Source organism: Ranitomeya variabilis, chromosome 7, assembly GCF_051348905.1.
Source record: "Ranitomeya variabilis isolate aRanVar5 chromosome 7, aRanVar5.hap1, whole genome shotgun sequence".
Classification (NCBI taxonomy): Eukaryota; Metazoa; Chordata; class Amphibia; order Anura; family Dendrobatidae; genus Ranitomeya; species Ranitomeya variabilis.
This window is the reverse complement of record NC_135238.1, coordinates 209,155,615-209,180,749: the sequence shown is the minus strand read 5'-3', so window position 1 is coordinate 209,180,749 and position 25,135 is coordinate 209,155,615. Positions and strand designations below refer to the sequence as shown.

The window sequence follows — 25,135 nt, the reverse complement described above, 5'->3', positions numbered from 1 at the left end:
GTCACTTGTGGGGGGTTTGTACTGTTTGGGTACATCAGGGGCTCTGCAAATGCAACGTGACGCCTGCAGACCAATCCATTTAAGTCTGCATTCCAAATGGCGCTCCTTCCCTTCCGAGCTCTGTCATGCGCCCAAACAGTGGTTCCCCCCCCACATATTGGGTATCAGCGTACTCAGGACAAATTGGACAACAACTTTTGGGGTCCAATTTCTCCTGCTACCCTTGTGAAAATACAAAACTGGGGGCTAAAAAAATCATTTTTGTGAAAAAAAAAAGAATTTTTATTTTCACGGCTCTGCGTTATAAACTGTAGTGAAACACTTGGGGGTTCAAAGTTCTCACAACACATCTAGATAAGTTCCTTGGGGGGTCTAGTTTCCAATATGGGGTCACTTGTGGGGGGTTTGTACTGTTTGGGTACATCAGGGGCTCTGCAAATGCAACGTGACGCCTGCAGACCAATCCATTTAAGTCTGCATTCCAAATGGCGCTCCTTCCCTTCCGAGCTCTGTCATGCGCCCAAACAGTGGTTCCCCCCCACATATTGGGTATCAGTGTACCCAGGACAAATTGGACAACAACTTTTGGGGTCCAATTTATCCTGATACCCTTGTGAAAATACAAAACTGGGGGCTAAAAAATCATTTTTGTGAAAAAAAAAAAAGAATTTTTATTTTCACGGCTCTGCGTTATGAACTGTAGTGAAACACTTGGGGGTTCAAAGTTCTCACAACACATCTAGATAAGTTCCTTGGGGGGTCTAGTTTCCAATATGGGGTCACTTGTGGGGGGTTTGTACTGTTTGGGTACATCAGGGGCTCTGCAAATGCAACGTGACGCCTGCAGACCAATCCATTTAAGTCTGCATTCCAAATGGCGCTCCTTCCCTTCCGAGCTCTGTCATGCGCCCAAACAGTGGTTCCCCCCCACATATTGGGTATCAGCGTACTCAGGATAAATTGGACAACAACTTTTGGGGTCCAATTTATCCTGATACCCTTGTGAAAATACAAAACTGGGGGCTAAAAAATCATTTTTGTGAAAAAAAAAAAGAATTTTTATTTTCACGGCTCTGCATTATAAACTGTAGTGAAACACTTGGGGGTTCAAAGCTCTAAAAACACATCTAGATAAGTTCCTTATGGCGTCTACTTTCCAAAATGGTGTCACTTGTGGGGGGGTTTAATGTTTAGGCACATCAGGGGCTCTCCAAACGCAACATGGCATCCCATCTTAATTCCAGTCAATTTTGCATTGAAAAGTAAAATAGCGCTCCTTCCCTTCCGAGCTCTGCTATGCGCCCAAACAGTGGTTTACCCCCACATATGGGGCATCGTCGTACTCAGGACAAATTGCACAACAACTTTTGTGGTCTAATTTCTAATCTTACCCTTGGGGAAATAAAAAAATGGGGGCGAAAAGATCATTTTTGTGAAAAAATATGATTTTTTTATTTTTACGGCTCTGCATTATAAACTTCTGTGAAGCCCTTGTTGGGTCAAAGTGCTCAACACACATCTAGATAAGTTCCTTAGGGGGTCTACTTTCCAAAATGGTGTCACTTGTGGGGGGTTTCAATGTTTAGGCACATCAGGGGCTCTCCAAACGCAACATGGCGTCCCATCTCAATTCCAGTCAATTTTGCATTGAAAAGTCAAATGGCGCTCCTTCCCTTCCGAGCTCTGCCCTGCGCCCAAACAATGGTTTACACCCACATATGGGGTATCAGCGTACTCAGGACAAATTGCACAACAATTTTTGGGGTCCAATTTCTTCTCCTACCCTTGGGAAAATAAAAAATTGGGGGCGAAAAGATCATTTTTGTGAAAAAATATGATTTTTTATTTTTACGGCTCCGCATTATAAACTTCTGTGAAGCACTTGTTGGGTCAAAGTGCTCACCACACATCTAGATAAGTTCCTTAGGGGGTCTACTTTCCAAAATGGTGTCACTTGTGGGGGGTTTCAATGTTTAGGCACATTAGGGGCTCTCCAAATGCAACATGCGTCCCATCTCAATTCCAGTCAATTTTGCATTGAAAAGTCAAATGGCGCTCCTTTCCTTCCGAGCTCTGCCATGTGCCCAAACAGTGGGTTACCCCCACATATGGGGTATCAGCGTACTCAGGACAAATTGTACAACAACTTTTGGGGTCTATTTTCTCCTGTTACCCTTGGTAAAATAAAACAAATTGGATCTGAAATAAATTTTGTGTGAAAAAAAGTTAAATGTTCATTTTTATTTAAACATTCCAAAAATTCCTGTGAAACACCTGAAGGGTTAATAAACTTCTTCAGAGTGGTTTTGAGTACCTTGAGGGGTGCAGTTTTTAGAATGGTGTCACACTTGGGTATTTTCTATCATATAGACACCTCAAAGTGACTTCAAATGAGATGTGGTCCCTAAAAAAAAAATGGTGTTGTAAAAATGAGAAATTGCTGGTCAACTTTTAACCCTTATAACTCCGTCACAAAAAAAAATTTTGGTTCCAAAATTGTGCTGATGTAAAGTAGACATGTGGGAAATGTTACTTATTAAGTATTTTGCATGACATATGTCTGTGATTTAAGGGCATAATAATTCAAAGTTGGAAAATTGCGAAATTTTCAAAATTTTCGCCAAATATTCGTTTTTTTCACAAATAAACGCAAGTTATATCGAATAAATTTTACCACTAACATGAAGTACAATATGTCACGAGAAAACAATGTCAGAATCGCCAAGATCCGTTGAAGCGTTCCAGAGTTATAACCTCATAAAGGGACAGTGGTCAGAATTGTAAAAATTGGCCCGGTCATTAACGTGCAAACCACCCTCGGGGCTTAAGGGGTTAAAGGTAGTCTGCTGGCACAAATGACTGTTCAAACCAAGCACAGGCGTTTGATGCACCCTTGCCATTGGAGAGCCGTACAGTGCCCCTTCCCACCTACTTGTTTTCCATCTTCATCTGCCTTTCTCTGGTTCCTGTATAGCAAGAGCTGTCAATCAAGGAAGAGAATGGTGGAATGGTGGAAGTAGATATAAAACAAGTAGGTGGGAAGGCGCACTGAACTGTTTGGTGATGTCACGAGGGCACTGAACGCCTGTGCTTGGTTTGAACAGTCATTTTGTGCTAATAGAGTACTTTTAAGGTATGACTCCAGGTTTCGGCAGGTCTTACTGTCTGATCATTTAATAGCTAAGCCTGCCCCCTTCTCTGTCTATACATCGTTTTTCAATAGATATAGGAGGGATCAATAGTAGGTGATTCTACGCTGCTGAGTGGAGAATAGTTCTTTACACAAGGACAGGTAAGTATAGTAGTTTATTTTATGCATTTTGGGGCTGTACTAGCCCATTCTTCAAGATAGCCACAACAATGATGTTGTACCAACCCCAAAACACATAGGTGAACTACTGTACTTACTGCCCTTTTGTGAAAACTTACTCTAGACTCGGCAGCGTTGATCGCTCCTATATCCACTGGAATTCACATGCAGAATAGCTTTTACATCCTCTTCAGACAGAGCCGAAGCAGCTGATATTTTTTATGCCTACATGAGAATTGTGTCCGTACACAACCACAAGTGCATTTCCACCTCCTATATGCCATCAACCCTATCTATGTGTTCGATGCTTTGTTCACAGTTACTATACATAATTTTTGCAGAGAAAAGGTCTGGCTTAGCTATAATTCTGATTTCTCCTAATATTTTGCAACACTGGCCATACACAATAGTATAATATCAGCTTAACACACCAAATTCATCAGCCAACGTGTAAACGGTCTAATATGTTTGGGGTTGTCCCAACATTTCCCCAATGGCAAACGTCGTAAAACAAATTTTCAGACAACCCGGATCCGTACATTCCTTAAACAAGATCTGCAAAAAGCTTAGTCCATGCACTCATCATCTCCTGCCTTGACTACTGCAACCTCCTGTTTTGTGGCCTCCTCTCTAACACTCTTGTGCCCCTCCATTCTATCCTAAACTCTACTGCCCTATAAATCCATCTATCCTCCCACTACTCCTCGGCCTCTCCCCTCTGTCAGTTCCTTCACTGGCTCCCCATTACCCAGAGACTCCAGATCAAATCCCTAACCATGACATACAAAGCCATCCACAACCTGTCTCCTCCATACATCTGTGACCTCGTCTCCCGGTACTTACCTACACGCAACCTCCGATCCTCACAAGATCTCCTTCTCTACTCCCCTCTTATCTCCTCTTCCCACAATCGTATACAAGATTTCTCTCGCGTATCACCCCTACTCTGGAACTCTCTACCACAACACATCAGACTCTCGCCTACCATCGAAACCTTCAAAAGGAACCTGAAAACCCACCTCTTCTGACAAGTCTACAACCTGCAGTAACCACCAAACCGCTGCACGACCAGCTCTGCCCTCACCTACTGTATTGTCACCCATCCCTTGTAGATTGTGAGCCCTCGCAGGCAGGGTCCTCTCTCCTCCTGTACCAGTTGTGACTTGTATTGTTTAAGATTATTGTACTTGTTTTTATTATGTATACCCCTCCTCCCATGTAAAGCGCCATGGAATAAATGGTGCTATAATAATAAATAATAATAATACCTCAATCTTATTATTCTACCAATGAAGTTCTTGGAATTTCGAGACTGTTTAAATTATGTTGCTGCAGGAAAAACAATCTTATTTCTGAACCATCAAGTAGAAAAATAAGTCATATCAGCCGTGCCGTGGCTTTGTTTCCATGGAGCCTGATAGCTGAATTTTAATGAACAGCTAGTTTAGCTAATACTTTTCTGTTGAAGAATAGTTCTGTGGCTCATAACGAAGCCAGGGATAGAAATAGAAGTTCTCCTTTGCTTAAAACAGGGATCTACTATCAATACAGATGTAATGTGTGGTGTATAGTGTAGACTTTAAACATTATGTTCTATCTAGTAACCTATACGTAGCCAAAATCCTGTTAAAAATGGAAGGAACCCATTTCAGATGCCAAAAGGTGGTGATTGACTGTCAACACTATTGATAAATGTACATCAATAGCCATCCTGAGTCACTATACGACGTATATTATACAGATATAATCAGACAATTGAATGACTGGAGGTATTTTTAGAATTAACCTTTCACCACTGATCAATCATGAATAGTCATTGAGGCAATCATTTTTATATTGGATTTCTAAAAATAAAGCCTCCTCGCATCTTATGTGCGTGTTTATATGCCATTCTTGACATTCTTGAATATATCACGCACCGTACTTGCGAAGTTTATTCAACGATATTAGTTTTCCGGAGACTTGTATATCAATTGTTATGACTTTTACTAAAACGTCATATTTCTGATAGTTGTAGGTGATAATACTGTGACCCAAGCACATTTTAAAGGGGACCTGCTGTCAGAAAGTTGCCTATTAAACTAATCCCAGGTTCCTCCAGGCAATTACATGATGATTACAATGATGTTTGTAGACAAACTATGTGTGTAGTCATTTTGCTTAAGTTCTAAAGTACAAACTTGTCTCCGTGAGTGGAAAACCATTACCCCAAGTAACTGGGGCGGTACCATATACATCGTTTGAAGAAACATATTTTCTCTTTGATTGATCTCTCCAGCCAGGTGATGTCAGCACTGACGTCTCTTAAATCCAGTGCATACTCTTGCGTGATCATGGAAGCAAGTTTTTACTTTATAACTACAGCAAAACCACCGCCCATAGCTCCCTTTAAGTCAAGCAAAAAAATTATTGATGTAAGAACTGGGTGTGGTCTTGACAACCTCTGCTGCAAGAACATGAAGGTGCAGCAGAGGTTGCTGTCGTCTTTAAGGCTATCAACCTGCAAAAAAAAAACTAGAAACCAGGCTATGAGGTAACAGAGTCAAAGAAATGATTGCACTGGTATGGTAAATGATCCTAGAAAGGTGATTGAGAATAATTTACATCAAAGTTAATAAGGATCTATTGAATTCTTGTTAATCTACTACAGATGCTGTTGTAACGAAACAATATAGTTGGGGGCTGCAGGACATTCAAAGGAATAAGAGCTGATCGGCAATATACACCAAAGACTGAATGGATCTGTGCAATTCAGCTACCTACAATGTACAGGGTGGGCCATTTATATGGATACACCTGGATGGGCCATTTATAAAGTTGGATTCAAAATGTCTGACTTCAGAATGGCCGCCATGGTCACCACCCATCTTGAAAAGTTTTCTCCTCCCATATACTAATGTGCCACAAATGGGAAGTTGATATCATCAACCATTCCCATTTTATTTAGGTGTATCCATATAGCCCACCCAGGTATATCCATATAAATGGCCCACCCTGTGTATATCCAGCCTCTGCTGGATCATCAATATTATGTAACTGAAGTACCCCTTTAATGACTTCCACAGGATGGGAAAATTGAGTCCATCATTTTTTACAGAAACAGCGTCAATTTTGACCACGAGCTGTGACTAGTCCATTTCCAACCAAGTAAATAAAGTTGTAATACTATACTCAGCCAATGGACAAGACACTGGGGCACTGTCTTTGGGAATAAAAAAAAAATGCTTTTAAGATTTCTTTAAATTGATATTTATGAACATACAATTATTTTTGCATCTTATAATGAATACTACAGTTATGAGTTCTAAGTAATTCTACAAGTTGGCGATCTCAAGTGAGTCATTGTAGTACAAGCTTCAGAGAATAATTATATAGGTATCAGACTAATATGTTTAAATAGCAAGAAAAAAAAAATACAATGTTTAATAAGGTTTTACTACAGTGAGGAAAACAATGTATTATATGGCAGCATCCACCTAACAGATTAAGCCAATAATAATAAAACTGCTTTGAATGAAGAATATTGTTCACCGGTTTATTACCGGATTTATTACCTGCAGCCAATGTGTTATAATAATGACATTGGCTATATTTGTAGATTCCCATTTTCATTGGTTCCCGCTTATGCCACGTGATTTCCATAGACAACCTTGGTACTCTCCTGCGAAACGTTCTACAGTAGATTTTTGCCTATTTTGCTGCATCTTTGTTGCAAGAATAACAGTAGTTTGGGTCAATAAAAACTAGTGATGTATAAAAATAACTGGGGTCATTCATATTCTTCATGTGGCTCAGGGTGCAGATGTAAAATATGTCCATCACGGGAGATTTACTATTTACTTTATCCATTTATATGGCACCAAAATTCTCTGCAACAAGGTACAGAAACTGCCAACACTCACAATCTAATTCCTAAATTCAGTATATTTTTTGGGAGTGTAGGAAGAAACTCACACAAAAATGGGGAGAATACACAAACTCAATGCAAATGTCGACTTCAAACCCAGGAACCCAATGATACAAAGCAACAGGCGCTAGCTAACCCACTGAACTACTGGGATGCATTTTACTTTTTTTTTAATCTTTGTCCTAAAATTTTTTTCATTTTTTTTTTTGTTATTTGTATATGATTATTTATTTGTTTTAATTCATTTTCCATCTCCAAGATCCAATCCCAATATGTAGCAGGTGTAATAATAATAATAATAATAATAATATGAGCAAATACCTCCAATTAGAAATGTAGTATAGTTTTTCTGATTTGCTATGTCTCTTTCCTCATGTGCAGGCATTGCAGGACCTTAGGTGTCCATGGTTACGACCACTAACTGGCTAACTGTCACTATATCAGTGGTCGTAGCTAGAGTTGAGCAAATTTGTTTGGGTTCCGTCTTATTCGGCAAGTAATAGCACTTACCAAATGAGCTGCAGAGGGAACCCGGCTTCCTGGATTGTGTCGGCTGATCAGCTGAACAACAAACCGTCTCTCCATGATTGCGCTGTGACAGTGACCCAGCCGCGAAACATGCAGCTGCGGCGCCTATCAGCTGATCAGCCGGAGCGATCCGGGAAACCGGGTTTCCTCTGCAGCTTATGTGGTAAGCGCTATAGCTTGCCGAATAAGAGGGAACCCGAACAAATTCGCTCAACTCTAGTCGTAACCATGGATACCTAAGGTCCTGCAATGCCTGCGCATGAGGAAAGAGACATAGCAAATCAGAAAAATTATACTACATTTCTAATTGGAGGTATTTGCTAATATTATTATTATTACACCTACTACATAGTGGGATAGGATCCTGGAGATCTCCTTTAAGCCATGTAATGTCCTGAGGAAGCAGATATGTTTCGCTTCCTTGTGCAGTTCTGTGTGCCTATCTGGAATGTGGCCATGTCTGCCATTTGGAACAGTTCAATCCATCAATCTCTTGCCTGCAGAACTGAACCAGATGGTACATGGTGTGATTTTTTTGTCTGGCAAGATTGCCTTGCGCAGGCATGTACTACGGAGGACAGAATGAACTTCAATTCAATATTGCGGCCAGCATGCAGCCAGCGGGTAAGGAAAGGGTGAATCAAACACCCCAAAACCCCACCCATATGACCGAAAACCGGTCTCGCCAAATTCAGGTGACAGGTTCCCTTTAAAGTGACTAGTCCTGGCCGCTGACGGCTGCAGACAGAACTAAAACATCAGCTGATAAATAGAATAAACGTAGAAAAAAGTAGGCACTCACCATCTGCTTCAGTCTTTATTGTGCCACATGCCAATTGCAGAAATAGCAGGGAGAAACGTGATATAAAAAGACGACGGCCGTTTTGTGCTGCTGCGCTTCCACGTCTCTTGAAGCGCAGCAGCGCGAAACGGCCGTCGTCTTTTTATATCACGTTTCTCCCTGCTATTTCTGCAATTGGCATGTGGCACAATAAAGACTGAACATTAGCAGATGGTGAGTGCCCACTTTTTTCTACGTTTTTGCTAATCTATGGATTATTTTTCTGTGGCAGCACCCAAGTTCTGCAAGTGGCATATACGCTGGATATCTGACACACACATGCACAGGTGTTTTCACTAGCGGTTGGTGCGGCAATCTGTTTTTCTCTTTGCTTTGAACTTGTGATAAATAGAATACCCAACTTTGTCTTTGCAAATCAGCCATAAACACTATCGGTAACATTTTTGGAAATTTTGGAGTACTAGCCCATTGATTTTATTCATTTAATTTTTCTTATCGAAGCAGTGGACTATCACCGGATCATAAGCCATTGTAGCCTCTTAATTATGAATTATAAGCCACTGAGCATCATCTTCAGTTCATTAAGGAAAAATATCATTGAATAAAACAATAAAAGGTGAATGTGTCCTGTAGCTGCAATGATGTGTAATGTAATAGTACGGAGCCGCCGGTTCATGCCTTATCACATGCCACATGCGTGTATCTACATGCATTAAAAGGCCTTGTTTGTCTTACCCTCATCCCTTCGAAACGTGAAAGGGCTCTCAGTGGTCTCAATGCCCTTAGGGTCCTTAGTGACTTAATAGCTCCTAGTTCTGAATATCCCAAGGCATTAGCTACTAAGCTAACCAGAGAAACCTATATGAAAAACAAAAAACAACAGTTCTCATTTTTGCACCACGTTCTGCCGTAAAAACATGACATATGCTTTGTTTTTCCAGAAGAGAAGAGGTTTTGTTCGATATCACCAGATGATCAAGCTGCAAAATGAAATTTGGCTAGATCAGAGCCCACGAGGTTTCGCCCGATAACACCTGTTGTCACAATGCAGAGTACACATGAGCCTTGGTCCAACCATGCCTCTCTTTTAATAAGCAGCTTACTGTCAATAGACAATGTACATAGAGAGCTTGGTTTGCGCGGGGGTTAGATTTCTGGGCTCTACTACATGCGACATCTAAAAACTATGATTTTATCACAACCGCTGCACCCAGTAAACCAAGTGATACATCGCCAGAATCAGGGACTCTTTTATTACATTATGCTGCTCACAGATGAAGTAGCAAAAACCTGGTGACAGATTCCTTTTCAGAAAAGGTGACTTGGTTCAAGTCGAGAGAAGATCAGCTGGATTTTTGTTTTTTAAAGAAAAATATATCTAGATGCAATCGTAGAGCCAGGTTCTGATTGATCCTGCCCTTGGTTTTGGCAGCATGAATCAGGTGACAGGTTCCCTTTAAGAGAACTTATATAATGAATTCATTATGATCATGACCAGGCAAGCACAATTAAATGTATTCTTTTACTGGGTGTAGGAGGCAACTAACGAGGAGACTCCTGTAACACACTTGAATGGAAAACATATGGACAAAATGTTATACGTCGTTAAATACTTGACCCCTTTATAACACTGTTAAATAGGAATCATGTAATTCTCGCCAACATGAGTCATGAGCTCCTGTGTCTGTCTAATTACATAAAAGAAAACATGACAACCTCGCGGAAAAACAACAATAATCCTATGAATTAGACCATGTCACTGTATACTGTCAGACATAACAAGACTAGTCTAATCGTAAGATCATAGTAATGTAGTTTGCCAAGACAAGACTCGTCTAGTGATGTGGTCACGTATTTTGGTGACCAAAACATGACTAGTTTGGTGGTATGACCATAATATGTTCTTGTCCAAAATAAGAAGTAGCCGAAATATAGGTATTAAAAGAGACACACGGAATCAAGAAGTATGAAGAGAGTCCACCATTGCCAGAGACCTCTTTAAAGACATTTAATTATCTACAGAATATGCTACAAGTGTCTTACAAATGAAGGTCCCCTATCTCACGCGACCAGGAATAGATAGGTGATCGTACATTTGCATCTCTTTCTGTTTCCTTCTACCGAGGTTCTGAAGCACTCATGGTCCAACAAAAAGAATAAATACTCGCACTGCTGCTTTTCGCGATCACCTAACGGCGTGCCACAATGCGCTGTACCAGCTCCTATTCCCACTACTCAATGCATGGGCTTATGGGGTGCTTCAACCAAAAGATATGCATATGACCAAAACAAAAAAAGAAAAAATGGTCAGCACTCACCATTCCCGATGCTAAAAAAGTCTTTATTAGAACATGGACACGGACAAGGAGAGCATGGTGTCCAGGGATATCCCTGGACACCATGCTCTCCTTGTCCATGTCCATGTTCTAATAAAGACTTTTTTAGCATCGGGAATGGTGAGTGCTGACCATTTTTTCTTTTTTTGTTTTGGTCATCTGAAGCACTCATGGCCGCCAGACTCTTTATTCCTACCGGGGTGAAGCAGGGCTTCACTCTTAAATGAAATCCAACAGCATGGTTTATGTAATCTGACAGCAGTACGATGTAGGCACAGATATGATGATTCCGGTGATGTATCACTTAATTTATTGGGTGCAGCGGTTGTGATAGAATCACTGTTTTCTCTGCTGCAGGTCGAGCAGAGCTCAGAATGCTGAGCTCTGTATAACCTCGCCCACAACACTGATTGGCAGCTTTCTGTATACACTGTATAATGACATAAAGCTGCTAATCAGTGGTGGAGGTGTGGTTGGGGTTTGGTTGGACCAGATTGCACAAGACACCTAGTCCTGCAGTGATAATCTAATGATGATAAAACACTGATTTTATTGAAATAGCAAAACACAGCCTAGTAAGTGACATATAGCTGGAATCAAGGTTTCTGCCTACATAGCAAAAACCAGATGACAGATTTCCTTTATGTGTGAGTTCAGAGGTAGACCTCCAAATGTATATGACATCTATGGCATTTATATGAATTTCATGTAAATGTTTGAGATGGGAATGCCATTTTAAGATAGGGCATGTGAAGTGACTCTAAGGCTACTTTCACACTAGCGTCGTGCACTGCACGTCGCTAGTCGTCGTTTTGTAGAAAAAACGCATCCTGCAAAAGTGCTTGCAGGATGTGTTTTTTCTCCATAGACTTGTATTAGCGACGCAGTGCGACGGTTGGGTCGTGTTGCGTCGGACCGTCGCCACCAAAAAACATTACATGTAATGTTTTTTGGTGCGTCGTCTGCAGCATTTCCGACCGCGCATGCGCGGCCGGAACTCCGCCCCCGCCTCCCCGCACATCACAATGGGGCAGCGGATGCGTTGGAAAACTGCATCCGCTGCCCCCGTTGTGCGGCGCTTTCACAGCTAGCGTCGGTGCGCCGCAACGACACATAGCGACGTGCAGCGCACAACGCTAGTGTGAAAGTAGCCTTAGATAGCAGTTTTTTTACAGCATTTTATATTTTGCAATATACATAACTTGTATATACAAATATGCAAATTGTATTGTATTACAATTGCAGATCACATAGTTGGGTCATCCAACATTAAGCCATAAAGTGCTCACCGTGCCCTGCACCTGAAAAGCAATTTCACCTATTCCTGAAAATTGCTATTACATATTAATTGCATAATAACTGCTGTTAGATTCAGAAAGAAGATTTAATAATAAAAAAAAATCCGACATGAGACGAAAACTGACATCAAAGGAATATCTAAGAGGTCTCAGACGACTTAGAGCGGTAATCGCAATTAAACCTTTGAAAGTTAGAAAGCTTGGAAAATACATAATTCTTAGACAGAAAAAAACCTGTCCAGGTCTGATGATCAATGTATTTATCTCCATCGAAATATCTATTATTTAGAATGAACAGTCTACAAAAATGACTGATGGATCAAAATAATAAGGTTACGTTTCCATTTAGATAGGCAGAAGGAAGGAAACTGATGACAGAACTAGAACCATAGCTTTCTATGGGATTTTTCCCAGACATCAGGTGCATCAGTTGTTGTTCTAGGCTGGTTCTTAAGCTAGACCAGAAAATGCATTGTTTGTTTGCCTTATGCATTGTTTGCTGTTGCATCGTTTTGATTTTTGTTATGGTCACCAGTTTGGTGCTTAAAATTGTGTATGGCTCAGGCATAATCCAACCGGACTGATGCTATTATACAGGGAAACCAAGCTGTATTCAGTCACTGTTGTGTTATATATTTATATTCAACGTTCTAAGGACAGGACCATTTACATTGATCTCAACAGTTGTAACAGCCACCAATTATTTAACTGCTGCACCACGTTAATAATATACAACTTCTTGGAGTAGAACAACAGTTTCCATTTATTTTAAATATTCATGTGACAAGTTTTGCCAAGTCAGTCATTATTGGCCTCCAGATCAATTCCCCATGAGACGCCTCCTACCTCCTGACATCACAGCTCTTTTTTTAATTTGTGATTCTGGTGTGACATCATTTTTACATCGTGATGCGCTCTGGGCACTGTGCCAGGAGCACAAATCAGTTGCATCAAGAGGAGTTTCACAGGGGTCAGATCTGTTTGCCATAGATGACTTACCTGGCCACCGTATGACATGCAAATTAATTAGCTTACATCTCCTTTATGTAAGGAGCCATGTCTTTAGAGCCACGAGTGTTACTCACACTGAACCCATCACATTGAATATGCAGTCCGCAGGCACCACATTTAAAAAGCTGTGCATATTGATGTATAGGCTTCTTGGGAAAGAAATTAGTAGAGAAAGTTTTATGCCACTGCTAATTTTTTACTTAGAAGTCCAGTTGGCAGTACTACTTAATGATTGGCAGTGTTTCTGTATGCATACTCAAATACAGATTTCATGCCCCTGGATTCAACCCCTTGAGTTTATGTTCTGTGGTCAGCTTCTCTTTCGGACAAGCCACTGGGGACATACTTTTTTCTTGGTGTTTGAGTTCTGCATTTCTGGCTGCAGTCTGCTTAGTTTAACTTAGGTATTTTCATTTCTCATCCTATCACTTTTGGGTGCAGCTTTATACTCAGGTCCCCATGCTGGCGTTTCTTGCTGGTGATAGATTCATTTAGATGTTCTCACATTCTGTTGATGTTTGGAGCCAGTCTGTGATATTCCAGATAAAGATTTTCACTTTCCTGATTCTTTGCTATACTTTGCACCTACAGTATCTTCTGTTTATCTTTAGGAAGTAAGCAGTACATTTGTTAACAGTACTTGCTTTTTTCTTTGTTTGGTATTTCATTACTTACTTTACTCACTCTGGGATCTTTCCTTTGTTCAGCACACTTCTCTTTTTGTAGGTAATTCACACTCTGCTCTGTCCTCCTGTTCTTTAGAAGGAACTTGAAGCAACTTGAGGGCCTTATAGTCAGTCTAGGACAGAGTTGCCATCTCCTAGTTCTGTGCTTAGGGCTATCTGTACACCTGAAGGTACCACTAGGGACTGCGGAGTCAAGATATTTAGTCTGTACAGGAACCGACAGGGTCAGTTGCAGTTTTTGTGTATATAAACTATTTTCTTGAGTGAGTTGCTACACAGGCATAGCTATTCTAGGAGCTGTAAGGAGCATTAAAAGTGAACCTCTATCAAATGGGGGTGCCATTGCGTTATCTTAGGGTGCCAACCTCTGTGGTCATGTAGGGTCAGCCCAGAGACAGAGTAGGGCTTTTACCAGTATAAACAGGGGTCTGTCAGGTTTAGGTTTTTGTCCTGGTTTGTTCACTACCCATTTGCTTGTGCAGTCATAACAAGGGATAGAGAAGTAAGACAGCCCACTGGACTCCTAAACCCAGAATGACCCAAGGTTTTCAATTAAAAACTTTAATCTGAAGGTACGCCATTCATGTAAGTAGCTGAGCAGATTGATATATAGTTTTGTTGGAAAATAATTAGTTGAACTATTGATTTGAGGTTTGAGAGTTTAGGAGTCCAGTGGGCAGTCCTGCTCTTTGATTGACAGTTATCTCTATGCAAATTCATAAAGGGAAGGCCCACTGGACTTCTATGGCTTCTCCTGCCTTATAACATGCTGATCAAATATTAGATTGTATTTTTTAAATGTAAAAAAATACAGTGGCTTAGGATCACAAATCTAACCAGCTAAGTCAGAGATAATAGGACAAGCTCTGGGGATGTGGTAACTGGACTGACTGCAAACCTGATCCTAACCAAACACACTAAAGGTAGCCGTGGAACGTTTCCTGAAATCCTAGATGTCTCTTCACGGCCTGAGAAACTGACTACCCCTAGAGATAAAGTAAGACCTCACTTGCCTCAGAGAAATAACCCCAAAGATATAGAACAGCCCCCCACAAATAATAACGGTGAGTTAAGAGGAAAAGACAAACGCAGAGATGAACCAGGTTAAGCAAATGAGGCCCGCTAACACTAGATAGCAGAAAATAGCAAGGGATCTGTGCGGTCAGTAAAAAACCCTATACAAAAATATCCACGCAGAGAATGCGAGAACCCCCACACCAACTAACGATGTGGGGGGAGCAACTCAGCACCCCAGAGCTACCAGCAAGCAGAGAAATCAAATATTAGCAAGCTGGACAAAACTCATAATATTCTAGGAAACATATTGAACATAGATGAGCAAGAATAAGCAAACAGAACTTAGCTTCTCATGGAGAGACTGATAACGGATGTAGACAGGAGCAATCAGAATAGCACTGAATACAACGACAGCAGGCATAGACTGAGAGTCCAAGTGAGCTTAAATAGAAAACCAACCCACAGATAACGAGACAGCTGATGCCAGTCACAAACCTGCAGAAAGACAGCACTCACACAGTACCACTTGTGACCACAAGAGGGAGCCCAGAAATAGAGTTCACAACAGTACCCCCCCCTTGAGGAGGGGTCACCGAACCCTCATCAAGACCCCCAGGGCGATCAGGATGAGCCGCATGGAAGGCACGAACCAAATCGGCCGCATGAACATCAGAGGCGACAACCCAGGAATTATCCTCCTGACCATAGCCCTTCCACTTAACTAAATACTGAAGCCTCTATCTGGAAATACGAGAATCCAAGATCTTCTCCACCACGTACTCCAATTCGCCCTCAACCAGCACCGGAGCAGGAGGCTCAACAGAAGGAACCACAGGCACCACATACCTCCGCAACAAAGACCTATGGAACACATTATGAATGGCAAACGATGCTGGGAGGTCCAAACGAAAAGACACCGTGTTAAGGATTTCCAAAATCTTATAAGGACCGATGAAGCGAGGCTTGAATTTAGGAGAGGAAACCTTCATAGGAACATACCGAGAAGACATTTTGAGCCCTTCACAAATAAGGCATTAGCACGCTGGACCTGAAATACCATCCTGACCTGCTTCACATGGGACTCCCAGTCCTCAGAAAAGACCAAAATGTCATCCAGATACACAATCATAAATTTATCCAGATATTCTCGGAAGATGTCATGCATGAAGGACTGGAACACAGAAGGAGCATTAGAGAGTCCAAAAGGCATCACCAAGTACTCAAAATGGCCCTCGGGCGTATTAAATGCTGTTTTCCATTCATCCCCCTGCTTAATACGCACAAGGTTATACGCAACACGAAGATCTATCTTGGTGAACCAACTGGACCCCTTAATCCGAGCAAACAGATCAGATAATAATGGCAAAGGATACTGAAATTTGACCATGATTTTATTTAGAAGACGATAATCTATACAAGGTCTCAGAGAACCGTCCTTCTTGGCCACAAAAAAGAATCCTGCACCAAGAGGGGAAGGAGGACGGGCGAATATGTCCCTTCTCTAAAGACTCCTTTATATAACTCCGCATTGCGGCATGTTCTGGTACAGACAAATTAAAAAGTCGTCCCTTAGGGAACTTACTACCAGGAATCAAATTTATAGCACAATCACCATCCCTGTGAGGAGGCAGGGCACCGGATCTGGGCTCATCAAATACATCCTGGTAGTCCGACAAAAACTCAGGGACCTCAGAAGGAGTGGAAGAAGCAATTGACACCAAAGGAGCATCGCCATGAATCCCCTGGCAACCCCAACTTGAAACAGACATAGCTTTCCAATCCAGAACTGGATTATGGGCCTGCAGCCATGGCAGACCCAAAACGACAACATCATGCAGATTATGCAGCACAAGAAAGCGAATCACCTCCTGATGTACAGGAGTCATGCACATGGTCACTTGAGTCCAATACTGAGGCTTATTCTCAGCCAATGGTGTAGCATCAATACCCCTCAGTGGAATAGGGAATTCCAAAGGCTCCAGGAGAAAACCACAGCGCCTGGCAAACGACAAATCCATCAGGTTCAGGGCAGCACCTGAATCCACAAAAGCCATAACTGAGTAGGATGACAAAGAACAAATTAAAGTAACAGACAAAATGAATTTAGGCTGTATAGTACCAACGGTGACAGATTTAGCGATCTTTTTTACGCGCTTAGAGCATGCTGAGATAACATGAGTTGAATCACGACAGTAAAAGCACAACCCATTTTGACGTCTATGATTTTGCCGCTCAATTCTGGTCAGAATTCGGTCACATTGCATAGACTCAGGTCTCTGTTCAGAAAACACCGCCAGATGGTGCGCAGATTTGCGCTCCCGCAAACGCCGATCAATCTGAATGGCCAAAGCCATTGAGTCATTCAGACTTGCAGGCGTGGGGAACCCCACCATAACATTCTTAATGGCTTCAGAAAGACCTTCTCTGAAATTTGCAGCCAGGGCACACTCATTCCATTGAGTAAGCACCGACCATTTCCGAAATTTTTGACAATACACCTCAGCTTCATCCTGGCCCTGAGAGAGAGCCAGCAAGGCCTTTTCTGCCTGGTTCTCAAGATTAGGTTCCACATAAAGCAATCCAAGCGCCAGAAAAAACGCATCCACATTCAGCAATGCAGGATCTCCCGGCGCCAGGGAGAAAGCCCAATCTTGAAGGTCGCCACGTAACAGGGAGATAACAATTCTAACTTGCTGAGCGGAATCACCAGAGGAATGAGGTCTCAAAGAAAGAAATAATTTACAATTATTCTTAAAATTCAGAAACTGAGATCTATCTCCAGAAAACAACTCAGGAATTGGTACTTTTGGCTCAGACATAGGACTGTGAACAACAAAATCCTGAATGCTTTGCACCCTTGCAGCAAGATGATCCACACTAGAAGTCAGACTCTGAATATCCATGTCTGCAGCTGAACTCAAAGCCACCCAGAGATTAAGGGGATGAGAGAAGCTGGACAGACTGCCGCAAAGGGAGAGGAAGAAAAAAAAAAAAAATTGTACTCAGGACTTCTCTTATCCCACTTCTGCGATGCATTAAACACTTTTCTGGCCTGCTGTACTGTTATGATCCCAGTGGCTTAGGATCACAAATCTAACCAGCTAAGTCAGAGATAATAGGACAAGCTCTGGGGATGTGGTAACTAGACTGACCGCAAACCTGATCCTAACCAAACAAACTAAAGGTAGCCGTGGAACGTTTCCTGAAATCCTAGACGTCTCTTCACGGCCTGAGAAACTGACTACCCCTAGAGATAAAGTAAGACCTCACTTGCCTCAGAGAAATAACCCCAAAGATATAGAACAGCCCCCCACAAATAATAACGGTGAGTTAAGAGGAAAAGACAAACGCAGAGATGAAACAGGTTAAGCAAATGAGGCCCGCTAACACTAGATAGCAGAAAATAGCAAGGGATCTGTGCGGTCAGTAAAAAACCCTATACAAAAATATCCACGCAGAGAATGCGAGAACCCCCACACCAACTAACGATGTGGGGGGAGCAACTCAGCACCCCAGAGCTACCAGCAAGCAGAGAAATCACATATTAGCAAGCTGGACAAAACTCATAATATTCTAGGAAACATATTGAACATAGATGAGCAAGAATAAGCAAACAGAACTTAGCTTCTCATGGAGAGACTGATAACGGATGTAGACAGGAGCAATCAGAATAGCACTGAATACAACGACAGCAGGCATAGACTGAGAGTCCAAGTGAGCTTAAATAGAAAACCAGCCCACAGATAACGAGACAGCTGATGCCAGTCACAAACCTGCAGAAAGACAGCACTCACACAGTACCACTTGTGACCACAAGAGGGAGCCCAGAAATAGAGTTCACAACAGACCGCATTAACTCGCTGAATATATCTAACATTGATATTTTTAAAGGAACAAAATCTATTGATAAATCTACAATGTAAAATGACTGTTGGTTAAAAAATATAGATTAATACACTGTAAATGTCACTGTAAATCAAAAAGCAATGAAAATCATTTCTAAAACAGAAGGTACGGTTCATCACAATGGTATTTATACCGCCATTATAGCTTCAGAGAGCAGCCATCTGTTTCCTGTTGAAAGATCGATGTGTTATTAAAAACAGCATTGTGCACTGTAAGAAAATGTGTGGTTAGAATTGAATCACATAGCACCCGAGTAACTCAATCTAGAGGCTAACCGCAATATTAATGCGATAAAAGTCCCAGAAGACGGCTCTGGACACCATCTAGATGCCAACAGTCTCTGCACATTTCTCTCTACGGTGATCTACAACACATTGGGGAACATTTATAAAAAGTGTAATATGACGTCTGTTATAGCTCCGTACAAATGTAAACTTCTACAGCGCCATTAGGGTTCCATTAGAGTGCCATTAGAGTGCCATGAGCTCTTCTACAATGTGTGATTGGCCGGACATAGCACAGGAAGGCCAACAGTTTTTAGAACAGAACATGTCACATTTCTGAAAAACGAGTCCATGCTCCCAAACTGATAGCTGTTGTCTTTAAAGGGAACCTGTCACCCCCAAAATTGAAGGTGAGCTAAGCCCACCGGCATCAGGGGCTTATCTACAGTATTCTGTAGTGCTGTAGATAAGCCCCCGATGTAACCTGAAAGATGAGAAAAAGAAGTTAGATTATACTCACCTGGGCGGCGGTCCGATCCGATGGGCGTCGCGGTCTGGTCCGGTGCCTCCCATCTTCTTACAATGACGTCCTCTTCTTGTCTTCACACTGCGGCTCTGGCGCAGGCGTACTTTGTCTACCCTGTTGAGGGCAGAGCAAAGTACTGCAGTGCGCAGGCGCTGGGCCTCTCTGACCTTTCCCAGCGCCTGCGCACTGCAGTACTTTGCTCTGCCCTCAACAGGGCAGACAAAGTACGCCTGCGCCGGAGCTGCGGCGTGAAGGCAAGAAGAGGACGTCATCGTAAGAAGATAGGAGGCCCTGGACCGCCACGCCCATCGGACCGGACCGAGACCGCCCCGGGTAAGTATAATCTAACCTCTTTTTCTCATCTTTCAGGATACATTGGGGGCTTATCTACAGTATTACAGAATACTGTAGATAAGCCCCTGAGGCCGGTGGGCTTAGCTCACCTTCGATTTTGGGGGTGACAGGTTCCCTTTAAGGAACAAATTAAAAAACTTGTGACTAAGTTCTTACTGTTCACCTATATACAACTCCTTCTACCTTTTATAAATTTACCACATAAATCTTATGTCCATTTTTCGAACATCATTTTAGTCTAGACGTAGAAAAAGTCTGAAAACAGCTTGGAATGTTGGAAATAAAAAAATAAGTTATACTCACCTTACTTATCCCCTCCCCATCTCTCTGGTTCTGATCCGTATTGATCCCCTGCCGGACTTTGCATATCTTTGTAGCTGATCACATGCTGTCTAGTCACATGACTGCTGCAGACAATCAATGGTTGACTGCAGTGGTCCCCTAGTTAGAAGTTTCTGTCTGTATCTCTCTAACCATGATAGCACTGCAAGAACGCACAAATATTAATGGGGGACTGATGAGTGACAGAACACGAGAGTTAGGGACTGATAAGGTGAGTATGACTTTTTTTTATAATAACATTCTAAGGTGAATTCAGATTTTTTTTATGGCGGCAAAACCCCTTTAGGCTATGTGCACACGTAGCAGAATTGCCGCGGAGATTTCTGCGGCAATTCTGCGCCTCCTGCCGCGGGTATATCGCATGCAGAATTTGCATATACCCGCAGAAAACTAGCGTTTTGCAAGCATAATTAGCTTGCAGAGTGCTAGCGTTTTCCAAGCGATCTGTAGCATCGCTTGGAAAACTGTTTGACAGGTTGGTCACACTTGTCAAACATACTGTTTGACAAGTGTGACCAACTTTTTACTATAGATGCAGCCTATGCAGCATCTATAGTAAAAGATAGAATGTTAAAAATAATAAAAAAAATAAAAAAAAGGTTATACTCACCTGCAGACCTCAGCGGCGTCCGTTCCTAATGCTGTGTGTTCAGGACCTTCCATTGACGTAGCGGTCACGTGGTCGCGGTCATGTGACCGCGACGTCATCGCAGGTCCTTCACACACACCACGGAAGCCTCTGAGAAGGGCGAGCCGTCAGAAGGTGAGTATATCGCTATTTTTTATTTTAATTCTTTTTTTTTTTAACACTTATATGGTGCCCAGTCCGTGGAGGAGAGTCTCCTCTCCTCCACCCTGGGTACCAACCGCACTTGATCTGCTTACTTCCCGCATGGTGTACACAGCCCCGTGCGGGAAGTAAGCAGATCAATGCACTCCTATGTGTGCAGAATCGCCGTGATTCCGCAATTTTAATGAACATGCTGCGTTTTTTTCTGGATTGCGATTCCGCTCAGGAAAAAGATGCAGCATGTGCACAAAAAATGCGGATTGCATTGCATTACGTGTGCACACAGCCTAAAGTACAAAAAAACCCTAACTTTGTAGTTATTTTGTACTGATACCTAGTAGCAGTCTACAATTTAGCATATAGTTACAAGCAAAATTCTAAAACTATCAGAGATCAGAGCTGAAATCTCCCAGCATTCATTGCTGGCTTGGAGTCTGCACAGGGCGTCATAGCCAAGATCTGAGAGGTCATAAGTTGTACGAAAAATCAATCAGGAGCTCAGCTAAGCTGTTAGAGGAGGGTCTGATAACAAGATTGTCATCTTATCTTATGACAACATGCAACATCCTGAATGCAGCTCTGAGATTTGGAGCAATATACAGGTCCTTCTCAAAAAATTAGCATATAGTGTTAAATTTCATTATTTACCATAATGTAATGATTACAATTAAACTTTCATATATTATAGATTCATTATCCACCAACTGAAATTTGTCAGGTCTTTTATTGTTTTAATACTGATGATTTTGGCATACAACTCCTGATAACCCAAAAAACCTGTCTCAATAAATTAGCATATTTCACCCGACCAATCAAATAAAAGTGTTTTTTAATACCAAACAAAAAAACCATCAAATAATAATGTTCAGTTATGCACTCAATACTTGGTCGTGAATCCTTTGGCAGAAATGACTGCTTCAATGCGGCGTGGCATGGAGGCAATCAGCCTGTGACACTGCTGAGATGTTATGGAGGCCCAGGATGTTTCAATAGCGGCCTTAAGCTCATCCAGAGTGTTGGGTCTTGCGTCTCTCAACTTTCTCTTCACAATATCCCACAGATTCTCTATGGGGTTCAGGTCAGGAGAGTTGGCAGGCCAATTGAGCACAGTAATACCATGGTCAGTAAACCATTTACCAGTGGTTTTGGCACTGTGAGCAGGTGCCAGGTCGTGCTGAAAAATGAAATCTTCATCTCCATAAAGCATTTCAGCCGATGGAAGCATGAAGTGCTCCAAAATCTCCTGATAGCTAGCTGCATTGACCCTGCCCTTGATGAAACACAGTGGACCAACACCAGCAGCTGACATGGCACCCCACACCATCACTGACTGTGGGTACTTGACACTGGACTTCAGGCATTTTGGCATTTCCTTCTCCCCAGTCTTCCTCCAGACTCTGGCACCTTGATTTCCGAATGACATGCAAAATTTGCTTTCATCAGAAAAAAGTACTTGGGACCACTTAGCAACAGTCCAGTGCTGCTTCTCTGTAGCCCAGGTCAGGCGCTTCTGCCGCTGTTTATGGTTCAAAAGTGGCTTTACCTGGGGAATGCGGCACCTGTAGCCCATTTCCTGCACACGCCTGTGCACGGTGGCTCTGGATGTTTCCACACCAGACTCAGTCCACTGCTTCCTCAGGTTCCCCAAGGTCTGGAATCGGTCCTTCTCCACAATCTTCCTCAGGGTCCGGTCACCTCTTCTCGTTGTACAGCGTTTTCTGCCACATTGTTTCCTTCCAACAGACTTACCATTGAGGTGCCTTGATACAGCACTCTGGGAACAGCCTATTTGTTGAGAAATTTCTTTCTGGGTCTTACCCTCTTGCTTGAGGGTGTCAATGATGGCCTTCTTGACATCTGTCAGGTCGCTAGTCTTACCCATGATGGGGGTTTTGAGTAATGAACCAGGCAGGGAGTTTTTAAAAGCCTCAGGTATCTTTTGCATGTGTTTAGAGTTAATTAGTTGATTCAGAAGATTAGGGTAATAGGTCATTTAGAGAACCTTTTCTTGATATGCTAATTTATTGAGACAGGTTTTTTGGGTTATCAGGAGTTGTATGCCAAAATCATCAGTATTAAAACAATAAAAGACCTGACAAATTTCAGTTGGTGGATAATGAATCTATAGTATATGAAAGTTTAATTGTAATCATTACATTATGGTAAATAATGAAATTTAACACTATATGCTAATTTTTTGAGAAGGACCTGTAGGCTGTAACTCAGAACTGGTACAAAATAAATAAAGCAATGTACGGTACTTACAAAGGTGATCTACTTTTTGTGTACAACTTTTTATCATATATATACATATATATATATATATATTCTATCTATATATATATATATATATTCTATCTATATATATATATATATATATATATATATATATATATATATATATTTATTAAGGAATCATTTTTTATGCCTCATTTAAAGCTGGACTGTGTTACAGTAAGGCACTCACTATCCAGAGGACATAAGTTCACTATCAACTAATAGTCAGAAGTCCCTTTTTTGACACCGTAGTACTGAATATATCATCCTAATACCAACCTCAAACCATATCATTCTAATACTCATAACATGTTATCCATATACCACCCAAATACTAATATCACTTTCTTTCCATTATTCCAATACCATACTTAGACAATATTGTATTAATACCACCACATATCACATCATCCTAATATTACCTTCATACAATATCAACGTAAAATTACCCTCATGCCAGATCTTCCGAATACCACCGTCTTATCAAATCTTTTTGATACCACCCTCATGCCACATCATCCTAATCCCACCCTTATACTAGATCTTTCTAATACTCTGATTATATCAGATGTTCCTAATACCACCCCCATACCAGATCTTCACAATAACACCCTCATACCATATCACCCTAACACCAGCCTCATACCACATCATCCTTACACCACTCTCATACCAGATCTTCATAATACCTACCTCATACCACATCATGATACCACACCATCCTGATACCACCCTCATAAAAATATCTTCCTAATACCATGATTGTATCAGACGTTTCTAATACCATCATCGTACAAGATCTTTCTAATACCACCCTCATACGAGATGTTCCTAATATCACAATCATATCAGATGTTCCTAATACCACCATCATAACAGATCTTCCAAATACACCTTTTGTATCAGATGTTTTTAATACCACCCTCATACCACATCTTCATAATACCACCCTTATACCAGATCATCTTAATACAACCCTCATACCAGATCATCTTAATATCACCCTCATACCGGATCATCTTAATACCACCCTCATACCTGATCATCTTAATACCACCCTCATACCAGATCATCTTAATACCACCCTCATACCAGATCATCTTAATACCACCCTCATACCTGATCTTCATAATACCACCCTCATTCCACATCATCCTAATACTACCCTTATACTGCATCGTGATAATACCACCCTCATACCAGATCACCTTAATACCACCACATACAACACCATCATATTTACAAATACAAAGAATCTTGGAGCCTTGTCTTGTATAACATAAAGGATCCTTTGGTCTATTCTCTGGCATCCAGTTGGTTTTCAGCACTCATGTATTAATGTTCTCCATACCGTTATTATATCACAGTGATTTGTTTTACATTTTGATGTCATTGTATAAGTCTTTGTTGGTGCGTGACCCCCTAGAGACTAGAACAGGAGGTTATTCAACACTCATTAGCTGAGACATGCCTTTCACAAAAGCAGCTCAGGAGGTGACAGCAACTAATATGAGAAGCACTGCTTCTGTGGTTGGAGGATGAGGCTGTGTATGACACTTTTCTTGATTTCCGTCTTTCTTTTTCTTTTCCAGAGTTGATTTTTGTAAATTGAATGTCTACATGTATAAATTGCTGTCATCGGTAACTGACAGCCACACCATGTTTTAGATATATAGTCTGACATTCACACTAGTAATTTTACACCTCTACATAACAATGTTTCATAGATCATATAGGAAAAAAAAATCACAGTTAGAAAAGTGCTATCAGAACAGGTAGGATTTTCCAAGACTGAGATATTGATGATTTTATCCTCTGGAT

General features: G+C 41.5%; 1 protein-coding gene across 1 annotated transcript in view; it reads right to left on the bottom strand.

Annotated features, from left to right (window-relative positions):
- The window catches only part of LOC143784492 (sodium channel protein type 2 subunit alpha-like), a 235,500-nt gene that overhangs the window by 28,050 nt on the left and 182,315 nt on the right, over nucleotides 1-25,135 (bottom strand). The window contains exon 21 of the mRNA XM_077272790.1: nucleotides 9,283-9,405. Coding sequence (XP_077128905.1) covers nucleotides 9,283-9,405 — 123 coding nt within the window. The remainder of the gene's footprint in view (nucleotides 1-9,282; nucleotides 9,406-25,135) is intronic.